Source organism: Electrophorus electricus, chromosome 16 (genome assembly GCF_041902795.1).
Source record: "Electrophorus electricus isolate QZ-2024a chromosome 16, ASM4190279v1, whole genome shotgun sequence".
NCBI classification, from domain to species: domain Eukaryota; kingdom Metazoa; phylum Chordata; class Actinopteri; order Gymnotiformes; family Gymnotidae; genus Electrophorus; species Electrophorus electricus.
Genome location: NC_137512.1, coordinates 12,355,794 through 12,370,052, shown reverse-complemented (window position 1 = coordinate 12,370,052; position 14,259 = coordinate 12,355,794). Strand labels below are relative to the sequence as shown.

The window sequence follows — 14,259 nt, the reverse complement described above, 5'->3', positions numbered from 1 at the left end:
CATGGTAACAGTTCACTATTTTGATTTCAAGCTATTATGGTACTATAATTTAATTATATAAAATTTGCAAAATATAGAAAGCAAAATTAGAGATACTCAAGCTTGGCACATGTAGGTTCATAAAAATAATGAGAGAAGACAAAAAATGGCATTACATTTTTCTAATGTAAATATAATGCACCTTGGTTTAGGAGTTGACTCTGGTTTGGTTTCAAGTGTTTTGAATATGTCTTTCTGTGCAACTGGAACAGTTGGAGTGACTGCTTCAGTGAGACTGGGGAAGGGAGAACAGTACAGAAATGAGAAAACTGATGCCTACCTCAATGGATGTCATCATGGTGAAGTTTCATTATTTTGATATCAGGCTATTATGCTACTATAATTTAATCATATGAAATTTGCAAAATATGGAAGGACCAAAAATAATGATACTCAAGCTTGGCACATGTAGGAACATAAAAATGATAGAAATTCAAATTAATTTCTATCTTTATGTGTACCTAACTTTTTCTAATGTAAATATAAAGCACCTTGGTTTCGGAGTTGGCTGTGGTTTGGGTTCAGGTCTTTTGGATATGTCTTTCTGTGCAACAGGAGTGCTTGGAGCAACTGGTTCAGTGACACTGCAGAAGGAAGACCAGTACAAAAATTAGAAAAGAGCGTTTCCTGAAGAAAATGCAGTGATTGCATATCTTAAGTGATTCCCAGGTACTTGCTAGGTGGTTGCTATGGTATACCAGGTGGTTGCAGGGGTGTTAAAAAGTGGTTGCGATGAAGTCCAAAGTGGTTGCTATTGAGACCCAGTTGGTTGCAAGCTGGTTTCTGTGGTTTTTCTAGATGGTTTCTATGGTATCCCAGGTGACTGCTATGTAATTGCTAAGTGGTTCCTTTGCCATTCCAGGTGGTTGCTACAATCTTGCTAGGTGGTTGCTATGGTACCTCAAGTGGTTGCTATGTTGTTGCTAGGTGGTTAAGTGGTTGCCATGGATTCCCAATTGGAGCATAACTAGTGTAACCATTAGTGTGCAACCAGTTATTATTTGGGTGAGTGTGTGTATGAAGATTCCACTATACAATTCCCATGGGAAAAAAATTGAGAGAAAAAAAGTTGCTACGTAGAAACCAGATGTCAAATCAAAAAGCTGAATACAAGCACTTCTTTCTTAATCAGACAAAAAAATTCTGGAGTTGGTACTGCTGTCGATATCTCCAAAACTCTGGGACAAGTAAGCAGTCAAAAATCCGTCAGAAAAAATAAGAAGGCGGCACAGAAAACAATGATGACAAAGAAGAAAAAGAAGAAGTATATACCATTGGATAAAAACAGTGATTGCGTATTGCATTCTATTGCATGCACAATCACTAATTAGGAAATGTATGCCTACCTCAAGGGACTGGGATTGCCATCATGGTAACAGTTCACCATGATCTTAAGCTATTATGGTATTTCTATTTAGTTATACAAAATTTGAAAAATATGTAAGGAACAAAAATAGAGATGTTCATGTTTGGCACATGTAGGTACATACAATTAATGACAGTAGAAAAATTATCTTTATGTGTAGCTAATGTTTTATAATATATATATATATAAGGCACCTTGGTTTAGGAGTTGGCTGTGGTTTGGGTTCAGGTGTTTTGGAGATGTCTTTCTGTGCAACTGGAGCAGCTGGAATGGTTGGTTCAGTGACACTGTGAAAAGGTAAACAATACAGAAATTAGGAACTTGATACTTCCCTCAAGGGACTGGGACTGCCATCATGGTATCAGATCACCATATGATCTCAAGCTATTATGATTCTATAATTTAGTCATGTGAAATTTGCAAGATATAGAAGGAGCAAAAATAGAGATATTCAAGCTTGGCATATGTAGGTACATAAACGCAATGACAAGACAAACATTTCTATCTTTATGTGTTCCTAACTTTTTCTAATGTAAATATAATGCACCTTGGTTTAGGAGTTGATTCTGGTTTGGTTTCAAGTGTTTTGGATATATCTTTTTGTGCAACTGGAACAGTTGGAATTATTGGTTCAGTGACACTGGGGAAGGGAGAACAGTACATAAATTAGAAAATTGGTGCTTCCCTCAAGGGACTGGGACTGCCATCATGGTAACAGTTCATCATTTTTATCTCAAGCTATTATGGTACTATAATTTAGTCATATGAAATTTGCAAAATATGGAAGGAGCAAAAATGGCGATACTCAAGCTTGGCATATGTAGGTACATAAAAATGACAGAAGATAAAACTGATTTCTGTCTTTATGTGTACCTAACCTTTTCTAATGTAAATATAAAGCACCTTGGTTTAGGAGTTGGCTGTGGTTTGGGTTCAGGTATTTTGGATATGCCTTTCTGTGCAACAGGAGTGCTTGGAGCAACTGGTTCAGTGACACTGCAGAAGGAAGAACAGTACAAAAATTAGAAAAGAGCGTTTCCTGAAGAAAATGCAGTGATGCATATCTTAAGTGATTCCCAGGTGGAATACCATGTGGTTGCTAGGGTGTTAATAAGTGGTTGTTATGAGGTCCCAAGTGGTTGCTATGGAGTCCCAATTGAAGGATAACTAGTGTAACTGCTGGTGTGTAAGTAGTTATTATGTGTATGAAGGTTTCAAACATTCCAATATTCAATTATAATGGGAAAAATCAAGAGAAAAAAAGTTTGCTATGTAGAAACGGAATACAAGCACATATTTCCCATTCAGACAAAATCCATTGTCGTTGGTTTCATTGTCAATACCTCCAAATCTTCAGGACAAGTAAGCAGTCAAAAATCCATCAGAAAAATAAGAAGAAGACAAAGAAGATGACGACAAAGAAGAAGTATATACTGTTGGATAACAACATGCGCAATCAGTAATTAGGAAATGTATGCCTACCTCAAGGGACTAGGACTGCTATCATAGTAACAGTTCACCATGATCTCAAGCTATTTCGGCATTTATTTTAGTGAAGCAATTTTTTTCTAATGTAAATATAAGGCACCTTGGTTTAGGAGTTGGCTGTGGTTTGGGTTCCAGTGTTTTGGATGAGTCTTTCTGTGCAAGTGGAGCAGTTGGATTGATTGATTCAGTGAAACTGTGGAAAGGAGAACATTACAGAAACTTGAAAAGTGCATTTCCTGAAGAAAATACAGAGTGATTGTGCATCTTAAGCAACCCCTAGGTAGTTGCTTGGTAGTTGCTATGATCTTACTATGTGGTTGCTATGGAGTCCCAAATGATTGCTAGGGTGTTACCAAGTTGTTGCTATGATCTTGCAAGGTGGCAACTATGGTGTTCCAGGTAGTTAGTAGAGTGTTACCAAGTTGTTGCTATGGTATTGCTAGGCAGGTGCTATGGAGTACCAAGCATTCTAGGGTGTAACCAAATGGTTGCTATGGCCTTGTTGGGTGGTTTCTGTGGTATCGCAGGTGACTGCCATGCAGTCTTTAAGTAGTGGAAAGAGCTGGTCCAAGTGGTTGCTATGGCATCTCAAGGGGTTGCTGTGTTGTTAGTAGGTGAATAAGTGGTTGCCATGGAGTCCCAATTGATTACCCATAAGGTCCCATAAGGAGCCTACTACATGTTATATACTGCACTCAGTATATACTGTATAATGCTGGTCCCCATAGTAGTATGCAATATTGTATCTAGTATGCAACAAACAAACCATACTACGGTTCACTTGAACACATGAAGGTCTCACCCATATGTACAACTTTTTTTCTGACATTTTAGTGCATCATCCAGGCTTCTTGTGTACTGGAAACATTTATGTTGTTTGCATAATGCCAATGGAATACTGATCTGGGGCCCAATCAGTAGAATATAGTAGGCTATTTAGAACATAGCTGATATCTCGAAAAGTGTGCAACAAGTCAGCGCTCAGAAATCTGGCAGAAGAAGAAGAAGAAGAAGAAGAAGAAGAACAAGAACAAGAACAAGAACAAGAACAAGAACAAGAACAAGAACAAGAACAAGAACAAGAACAAGAACAAAGAACAAGAAAACACTGTAGGATAACAATGCTGATTATGCATTGTATGCACAATCACTAATAATATACTGTTGGATAACATCCCTATTGTTATCCGTACTACTCCAGCCAAGTATTCCAGTACGCGACTAAAAATATAATCTTGGTGTACTGCATCCTGTCATGCAACGATGGTGAAAATATTTTCACAAATGGGCATCTGCAATCACTAATTAGGAAATGGATATCTGCCTCAAGGGACTGGGACTGTCATCATGATGAAGATTCACCATTTTGATCTCAAGCTATTATCGTACTATAATTTAGTCATATGAAATTTCCAAAATATGGAAGGAGAAAAAACTGCATGACAAAAAACTCTAATGCTTGACACTTGTAAGTACATAAAATAATGACAGAATATAAAAATTATCTTTATGTGTACCTAACCTTTTCTAATGTAAATATAATGCACCTTTGTTTAGGAGTTGACTCTGGTTTTGGTGTTTTGGTTGTGTCTTTCTGAGCAACTGGAGCAATTGGAGTGACTGGTTCAGTGACACTGTGGAAGGGAGAACAGTATACAAATTTGATCTCAAGCTATTATGGTATTATAATTTAGTTATATGAAATTTGCAAAATATGGAAGGAGCAAAAATAGAGATACTCAAGCTTGAAACATGTAGATAAATAAAAACAATGAGTGAAGACAAAAATAATTTATATCTTTATGTGTAACTTTTTCTAATGTAACTATATTGCACCTTGGTTTAGGAGCTGACTCTGGTTTGGGTTCAGGTGTTGCAGAGGAAGCTTTCTTTAACACAGGAGCTTTTATGACTTGAGCATTTCCTTCAGTGACACTGAGAGAAAATAATACGGAAGAAAGGAAAATGTTATTGCCTAAGGCATTATGAGCAAAGTGCATGGCACTAATATTCAAATATAAAAATGTCAAAATTACATTTAGTGGAAAAAATACATATATATATTGCATTTACAAACATACTATCTGCATATACATACAATATATTCACATCAGGCTACTCATCTAAAATAAGGAATAAACCTTAGTTTAGGAGTAGGCTCTGGTTTCAGTTCTGGTGTTGTAGATTTGGCTTTTTGAGCAACTGGACCAATTGAATTAGTGACACTGAAAAAGGAAAATGAGCAACTAGAAATTAGAAGAAAGACAAATAAGGATGATAAAAAAGAATGATGAGTCAAGTATAAGATTTTAGCAGCAAATATTTATAATTCTATTCAATAGATTATTTATTCTATGTATTATTTATTCCTATGAGTTGTTTTATGCTGCAAAAGTATTAAACAGGTAGAAGAATTTCTCACATAATACACATTATTTTATGTTGTCTGAGAGATTTCTATCTAAACAAGTGGTTTCTAGTCCTAAGGACCCACTGTCCTGCACAGATTCATGTTCACCCTCCTCAAACACATCTGATTCAGGTTGTGAATGAGTCACTTTTCAGTCAGGTGTATTAAATCAGAAAAAAACTGAGAGCACTGCAGAGCAGTGGATACCCAGCAGATGGTACACAAATCCGCTAACCTCCACTAAGTATACATATGCATTTACTTAATTATAATACTCAAGTAAAATAAGGAATAAACTTTAGCTAGGAGAGGTCTGGTTTAGGCTTTGCTTTGTGTACTGTGGATGGGGTTTCATTTTTGACTGGCACAGATGTGGTTGACATACTTAGTCACACTGAACAAGAACAGGTGTCCAGAAAATTAGACAGAGATAAATGCAGAGTTCAGTAACAAAAGGACAAAAAAAGCAAATTTCTGCAATACATGTCAGCCATGTATTGTCAGCCATGTGTTGCAACAGTGCTACATAGCAGAATAAAGTGACTGAAATGATAAATGAGATAACAGATATTAGTATTGACATTAATCTCCATTCCTAATCTACAATAATGTAAACACAATGAACCTTGTTTTCAGAGTGGGTTCTGTTTTGGTTTCAGGCGTTGTGAATGACACATTTTTTGCCTCTGGAGCAGGTGTGAATTGAGCATCTGGTTTCCAGACACTAGTGAAAGAAACAGACCACAACAGAAAATAAATAACAAATTAATTTATGTGACGCTATGCTTTTATGTTTAAAAAAATAATTGAAAGGTATCAGATACTTTGTCAATTTATGGTCAGAAATGTTTAAGTACCTAGTGGGTTCTGAAGTGTCATAGGTGGCATACAGGATGTGATCACTGTAAAGTGGAGAAAAAAAGCTGATTAAATGAAAGCAGACTCACTGAAAGACAAGTTGAGATAAACTCATTTATATTTATGTACACAGAAGTATATCGCAAGGTAAATTAGTATGTAGATGTTTCTCCTCACTATGCATTTTTCACTGCACATTTAAACTCCTAATATATAACAAGATCCCAAATATAATTCAACCTTTTAGTAGGAGTGGCCTCTGGTTTCAGTTCAGGAGCTGGAGATGGGACTTTCTTTCCGACTGCAGTAATTGGAGGTGCTGGTTCATCAACACTTATTTCCACACTGTAGCTAGGTTAATATGGACACAGGTTCTGTAATTATAACTGATGGTGGTGTCAAAAATAAAAGTTTCAATGTATGAATTAACCAAATCAAATTATGTGGTCCATTCTATTAGTGATGTAGTACACACCATAAATTGATAGCCTTGTCTTGGTTTCAACATCATTTGAAATACATCCTGTCTCCATCCTGGAGTAAGGACTTGCATGCTGCTAACATATTAATTTGCTTAAACAGTACAACTATACTTTTTCCATTAGCTAAACCCACTTTTTAACAACTTGAACTGAAACAGATTGTGCAGAATTTGTAAGTTTGAAATTTTCCCTCGGCCTTCAGGAAAAGTTATATGTAAACGATATTTGTTACTTTTGCTGTAGCATAGTATTTTGAAAACTACAGACATTTGCTAACACATTTACTGTTTTAAAAGACTAAAATAATCTGAGTTCTCAAATGTTATTATGTTTAATTTCATGTGCATGTGTCAAAATAGATGACACTTTTGAAGAAGTATTATTACTACCATACTACTACTACCAATACTAATACATGTTTCTATTATATAGATTTGTATGGTTGTCAAGTTTATCTCCCAATATTATTATATATTTTATTATATAGCTCAAGCTATGTAAAGCAATGCATTTATAAAAACAAGTTCAATTTTATCTAACAGACCACATCTAATCAGTCTTTTCAATTGGGTATTGTTTGTTGATGTTCATTGGTTCCAAAATTCCAACAGGACCTATAAGAGCACTTTGCAATGTTATGTTTTCATTTAATAATAACACTGAGTCTGTGAACATTTAATTATTATTATTATTATTATGATTATTATTATTATGATGATTATTATTAATAATAATAATAATTATTATTATTATTATTATTATTATTACATTAAATTGACTAGGCTATAACTTCTGAATAACTTTATAGAAGCAAAGAGAGAAATGCTTTAGAGAAGCAAAGGGATATTTTGTGCTTTATAGAAGTAAATGCTTTACAGAAATGGAGAGTAAGGTCTTTATCATTATAAACCTTATCGTGTGCCTCCAAACCTTTCAAAATAGCTGGACTGATACTATATTTATTTTAATAGACAATGGACTAATTTCATAAAACCTACTGCCAGGTTTAACATGACGGTAAAGGCATATAACGTCACGGTGATACGTTTCCTCAGTCACAAATGTAGGTTTTCGGCGTGTTACAGTTTGTGTGATACATGGTATTATTGCATTCACAACAGAACATCAACCAGCCGAATCCGACGGTAAATGTAGGAAGCCAGTGTGGGTTGGATAATCTTTTTCTAACAATATTTGGTCTTGACGTGGACTCTGTTCTAATGGTCTTTACTACAACACTACAGTCTACAGCCGACTATACACAAGAGGGTAACTGAAGGTTGTCATTGGTCGCACAGGCACTAAATTGTCTGCCGTGGAGCATGACACATTACATGTTCAGACGCTAGATTTTACCTCACGACCAAAGAAATCGTTCACGATCTGAGATTGTCGTATAGGCAAGCATAATCGTCACAATAAAGTGACGGTTTACCTCTGCTGAGCCACAAGGCCAGAAGAGGAAGGCGAAACTGGGGTCTCTGCGTTAGGTTCAACAGGGTTGCTGTCCTCATCTTCATTGATAACTACCCTACACACACACACACACACACACACACACACACACACCAGTGGTGTCAGTTATAACGCGATAAATGACGTTTTCTGAATATGTGAATTAGCCAAAAAAGTGTGTACCTCTTGGCAACAAAAGATGTAACTGTCGGAGCAGAACCGTCCGGTTTCTCTGAAGACCTAAATGTTTGCCATAAAGTAGTAAAAACAAAAATATCAAAAACTAAAATAATTTATGTAATTGATATACATTCATACGGGCAGCCGTGTAGACAACGAAGGTTTAATACATAAACTACCGTTGCGTATATTATTAAACACTATCATAATAGAATGACGCTACGAATTGCAGGTAGTAAGAAGATATATAATCATTGATTTACAAATGTATGCTCATCCTGAAAACGAGTTATTTATTTATCGTTATCCAAATGTAACACCTGTGGATTTGGGAAGCGATGATCTGAGCAGTGTCATGCCTCACGGGACTACCACTGAGTCAATAGAAGTTAAACCTACTCATATTTCTTTGCAGCCGAAAGCACGTATGATCGCTGTCTGGCTGCCGAGTTCCTCAGGCAACTGCTGGCTGCTTCTGTCCTGAACACGAGAACACACACACACACACACACACACACACACACACACACACACACACACACACACACACACACACAAGCTCGGCGTCAGACAGTACCGTACACGCCCGGTTTCAGGGAGAGGAACGCTGTGAACAATGCTAAGTTTATATGTAAACAATAGCCCAAGTACCTAGTCTAAGAAATGTTGCTCTTAATCAGTCTAAAAAAATCTAAAACCCCAAACGGTTGCAATAGTTCTGAAAGATTACTCAGTTCATAGTTCCGCTTACATGCAGAGAAGGACAGTTTGACTTTCTTAAGAGTTCTTAAGAGTTTTAGTTCATAATATTGAGCATAAAGGACACATCGTCAACTTCTTTTATTACTAATTTGTTTTTTGTATCAGAGCAAAACATTTGTTTTGGGTGTCCTAAATGTGGTATCGTGCGTGTTTGGGTGTAATAGACTGCGTGAGTGGTTCAAAGGTTTGCACGTTTGAACCTACATCAACTAAATTTATGCCTGGTTCGGACTACTATGTTCTGTATCTTCTAGCCTAGTCTGACAACTTCTACGACGCATTCCTTAACCATGCCAAATAGGATGAGGGACTCTGCTGTTGCTGTTGATTTCGGTTAGATATAGCGTTACAGTAATTGTCAAACCACGTGATATTAAAACATATCTTTGTATCATCATTTTTCAGAGCTCTTAAGAGGTCTTCATTCCCAAAACCAAATCATTTTCCCACCACCTTCTGTTTACATACAGCGAACTTGATAGCTAGCCATTGCTACATTGATGTTATTCCTTAGGCTGCCTCAAGTTCTCTTTGAAGATAGATAGTCAATAGTTTCCTTTTCATCAAACCAAGGAACGGGTGCATATGCGTTTTATATTTTCCGAAAACAAAACTGCAGGCATCACTCATAGCGCTTCGGTAGCCATAACTGACAACTTCTTGACAATCATTAGATCACCTACTAACTCGTGCAAGAACATGGATGGTGGTTGAGCAGCGTCAAACCAGTATTACTGCTAGTCTCCCAACCAGGACACGGCAAGAATGTATGCTTTTATGATTGCCTAATCTGACATACTGACCCGCGTGAAAGACAAAAATATCGTGTAGTTCGAACCACTGGTGTGCATGTAAAAGTAGTGAGTAACAGTGGTTAATAAGCAGGTGCCTATTCCTCTCACCTTTTGTCCTGTTCTTCTGTGCTGAGAGACGGCTCCGACCGTTCGGTAGTCTCTATGTTCGAGCGAACAGTGTGAGGGGCTCTGAGAACACATGCGAAAGCAATTCAGATTTTAACGAATATAAATGAATCGTACCCACTAATCTATGAACCTATATATATGGCTTGTAGTGGAAGCGTGCATTACTACACAAAGGCTTTTTTTTTTTGCATCAGGAAATTATTCACAGTTTACTAAACTCATTAACCCTTACATTTTCTTGTACCCATCAGAAGCCTTTTTGACGAAGCCAGATGTTCCACTAAAAATAAACAGAGTAGAGGCGGGTAAAAATAGAACCCTTTATGACACTCTTAAATTTCCACATAATTTGCAGTACCACTAATGAACATTTGTATTTATCCCCTCTTTTATGTGTACTTCCAATATTTCAGGTAATCACCGAGTCGCTTGCTTACATGTGACCGTTGGCAGAGGACGGCTGAGTTGACTTGGTTTCAGTCTTTGTGAAAACTCCTCTGCGAAATAATTTTTTGTGGTTCATAACACGGAAGCATTTTGTAGTAGTCTATAGCACCGCATATACCTAAATGCTGACTTACCTGATCAAGTATCCAGATGATGGTGTTTTGGCACTGTTGAAAGGTAAACTAAATGTCAGTGTAAGGCTTTACTCTGAGTAGAACTTTAAAACGGGCTATTTGAACAACGTGACAAACGTGACAGAACAGAAACGCGCACGATGCAAGATCTCACTTGTCTGTGCTGTGTGAAGGCTTGGGTTCTTGTTCAGTAGAAGTGGGATCTAATAAAGGGTCACTGAACGCTCCATTGAAACGACTGCCCTGCACCTCTGAGACCCTTCAGATAACATAAGTTTGAATGTGGTGTATTCATGCAGAGTCTTGATTAATCAAGGACATTTATTGCTTGTTTCCTGGTCATGTATTAAGCCTACTCTAAAAGGACTAAATCGCAGTACCAATGAATCATCATTGGTAACTCCTTTTAGTCTAGGTTTAGGCTTAGTCTAGGTTCTGGCTCTGGGAAACTCGCAGACACTACCATTACTATTGTAAGAGCAGTTTCTTTCAATCTCTGTCTCACACACAAACACACTACTAGCATCTCTCAAGATCAGCATATCAGCTGCAAGAGATACCTTAGTCTGCAGAACATGAACAAACATACACATGCATGCACACACATACTATCAGTGTCATCAGAATTCTTAATTACACTCACCATGGCTTCTCATCCTCCTCTGGTTCAAACCCTTTGGAGCGTTGAATCCAGCTGCTGTCGCCCTTCAGTGCAGTACGAACCTTTGTTGTACGCAAAACAGACTGTCTGTCCCTCTCTGCACAGACATGCAAAATAAGCATTGCAGAATAACAATTGTGCAAACTAGTTATGACCTACATTTGGATCTCCAATACAAAAGATGAGGAATAGTGTCAGTAGTGAATGGTCTCATCCTTAGAGGCCTGAGTAGTGAATGGTATTTGAACTGTATTGAACTGTTAGATATTTCACCATGATGTTTATAGTGTTAGTAAATCATATTATTGCCTGTGGTACTGTTAAATATATCATTTGCATTCACTATATGGATATTTAATTGCTTTCCCCCACAGACAGTGCTAGGTTGACTGTCAAAAATTAAGGTTTTCATTTAAATGGTAATAAAAGTCTTACACTTACAAAGTATAATGATGTTCAGTGGCTGCTATGGCCATAGTGGAATATTATATGAAGGGAAGATTTATAAATGACCAGCTTCTCAGAGAGCACTTGCATTTTCTAGCCCATGATGTATATTTCTTTATAAGCCAATTAGAGTAGTGGACTTGTGTGCCAGACTGGAACAAGCATTACAAACACCAGCCAAGACAAACCATGCACAAGAATGTTCAAGAATGAATGAGGTTTCCTTACAAGCTGGGAGAACAGGCTAGCATGAAAGTAGAATATGCAGCAATGATAAGTTAATAGACTGCACTGTACTGCACACATTCAGCTAACAGGGTGAATTCAGCTCTAACCCACAGTGCACAGAGGTACTACAATGTGCTGCATGTTCAGGTGTGGAGCACATCATTGGCCTTCTGAAGCACCAGTAGCATTGGACAGATGTGACAGGCAGAAAGTTTTTGTACTATCTTCTGAAAGCCTACATGATAGCCACAGCATGTGCCCTGGTACTACTCAAATAGCACAGAAATTTCTCCTTATTTGTAAAGAGATTGCAAACTACGATCATGCCACTGCTGCTGTGACTTGTTGCCATTTTGTAAACATTTTCATATCGGTTAACTCTGAGCTAAAGCAGCATCAAAACAAACAGAATTTTTTCCTTGCTTTGACCTCAGTGACATCAGTTTCACACGCTGCAAAACTTTTCATTTGCTATTTTTTATGAGAAGGCAACAAACATCTCACCTAAAATACATATTTAGGCTATATATTAATTGGGTGTTAACTGTTTGAGAAAAGCCGTCATTTCTCAAGTGCAAATTTCCAAAATGTTTGATATTTACAAACATCCTTAGAGAAGAATGTACAGTGTTTTTCACATCAGTTTGTTTTGAGTGTATATTCTCTTCTACCCATACCCAAATTGTAAGTATGAAATGTACACACATATTTATATATACAGCCACAGGATAACATTGTAACTGACAAAAGCACAATGTCTTTTATATTTGTCTTTTATATTATATACACTTTTGAATGAGGAAAGAGATGATGGCAATGTCATTCATGCATACAGAAGGTTTTCCATTAGTCATCATAAATCTGGGCTTGGTACAAAGTTTCAGTTATTATCGCTTATGTGTCAGAGAACATATAAGTTAGAGTAGTTGTCCTTGTAGCTCACCTGAAGACATTGTAGGCAGCTCACTGTATCCAAAGATTGCTTTCAGAGAAAATCTGGATCAAATTAAGAAAGAAGAGCCAGTATTATGTATTATATTTAACTTGCCAAAAATAGACACGTTTCAGTAAATATAAAGTTTCTGTTTTCCACACAGACCATGATGGGTTTAATGTTATTTGGCAGTTTTCTGGCCACCCAAGTAAACTGCCACCCATCCTTTCAGGTCTGTTTTTCATCCTTTTCACATTTATTTAGAATTTCTGAGTCATTGTTTAACCATGCTGCCTAGCCTGTCCCACCACTTTCAGAACATTCTCTGACGCACATATTAAGGATTATTTCCATGAGTGGGTTTCAGTATAGTAGTCCAAATATATTTGCAATTGTAAACACAAGTAATCCACACCTTTCTAGCTATATTTATTGTCAATTAACAACACAATTAAACATTGATGTGCCAATTTCAGAATACATATATCTGTATTCTTTTTAATAAGAATGGTAAGATTCAGAAAATTAGGCCCTGAAATATAACTGGTGAACACTCTAAATCCAAGGGGTCCTGTTGGAGAGGTCATAGGCTCCAGTACAGCATAGTTCAATGTTTTCCTCTCTTTAACTCATTAAATGCTTGTTCATAAGCTTTGTTCCCAATAACCCAGCATTGACACACCCCTTCAAGACTAAAGGCAAACACCACTAGCATAACTAGAAATCTGATGTAGCTCTTTTTCTCCCAGTAATGAAAATGACCTAGATGACTGGTCTTTTGAAGAAATAGAGGCATGATTCGGTTGAATGTCTGACCTACTGAACACGGAGCAATGCATGGTAAGATTCAATATTTTTATATTGTAACTCAGGACAAAAATCAACTCGCAAAGGCAAACAGGCAAAACTGGATGAGACGTGAATTACTAACAGTGTAAATCAGAGCAAGTTAACAAAGTGACATAGAAATGGCAAAAAAGGCAAAGAGTATTACAGTAAACCTCGCAGTCAAAGGATAAGGCTACATATCAATCACCTCCCTGTATACATATCACATTCTTTAAATTATTACAATTAACCATAGTGTATATGCCCCCATGAGAACAAAAATGATAGCATGCTTAGCTGATCTGACATATGATTTAATACTATTGTCAAAAGTAGTGTTGTCTTCAACCGCAAATGACTACATGACAGGTAAAATATTGCTCAGTAGTTGCTTTAACGCAACTTGAACCTTAAATATTCTAAATACTCTTTTGCTGGTACAGCCACTAACTTACCTTGACTTACAAAATACAAATCCAAAGTAGTGCAGGACACCTTACTTTGGCCCAGATATAGCTAAACAGAGGTCTTGCTAGATGAGAACAAATGAACTGTAGGACTGTCTGTTCTGAGTTATTACATACACACAGAGACTCTGGGGAAGGCTGCCTGCTTGA

At 36.9% G+C, this 14,259-nt stretch overlaps 1 protein-coding gene across 14 annotated transcripts in view; it reads right to left on the bottom strand.

The window, feature by feature from the left end:
• Positions 1–14,259, bottom strand: part of znf185 (zinc finger protein 185 with LIM domain) — a 27,117-nt gene extending 12,858 nt beyond the window's left edge. For 6 of the 14 annotated variants that reach the window (XM_081698706.1, XM_081698709.1, XM_081698708.1 and 3 more), the window contains exons 1-23: positions 14,098–14,259; positions 12,824–12,876; positions 11,188–11,302; positions 10,699–10,803; positions 10,545–10,577; positions 10,401–10,460; positions 10,196–10,243; positions 9,943–10,023; positions 8,678–8,758; positions 8,282–8,338; positions 8,079–8,174; positions 6,402–6,512; positions 6,161–6,205; positions 5,929–6,027; positions 5,035–5,118; positions 4,730–4,828; positions 4,441–4,527; positions 2,994–3,086; positions 2,309–2,401; positions 1,953–2,045; positions 1,600–1,692; positions 531–623; positions 182–274 (exon numbers count right to left, since the gene is read on the bottom strand). In XM_081698706.1, the coding sequence (XP_081554832.1) occupies positions 182–274; positions 531–623; positions 1,600–1,692; positions 1,953–2,045; positions 2,309–2,401; positions 2,994–3,086; positions 4,441–4,527; positions 4,730–4,828; positions 5,035–5,118; positions 5,929–6,027; positions 6,161–6,205; positions 6,402–6,512; positions 8,079–8,174; positions 8,282–8,338; positions 8,678–8,758; positions 9,943–10,023; positions 10,196–10,243; positions 10,401–10,460; positions 10,545–10,577; positions 10,699–10,803; positions 11,188–11,302; positions 12,824–12,833 (1,769 nt within the window). In that variant the 5' untranslated portion in view covers positions 12,834–12,876; positions 14,098–14,259. The remainder of the gene's footprint in view (positions 1–181; positions 275–530; positions 624–1,599; positions 1,693–1,952; positions 2,046–2,308; positions 2,402–2,993; positions 3,087–4,440; positions 4,528–4,729; positions 4,829–5,034; positions 5,119–5,928; positions 6,028–6,160; positions 6,206–6,401; positions 6,513–8,078; positions 8,175–8,281; positions 8,339–8,677; positions 8,759–9,942; positions 10,024–10,195; positions 10,244–10,400; positions 10,461–10,544; positions 10,578–10,698; positions 10,804–11,187; positions 11,303–12,823; positions 12,877–14,097) is intronic. The other 8 variants (XM_081698707.1, XM_081698718.1, XM_081698715.1 and 5 more) reach the window with 8 other exon arrangements.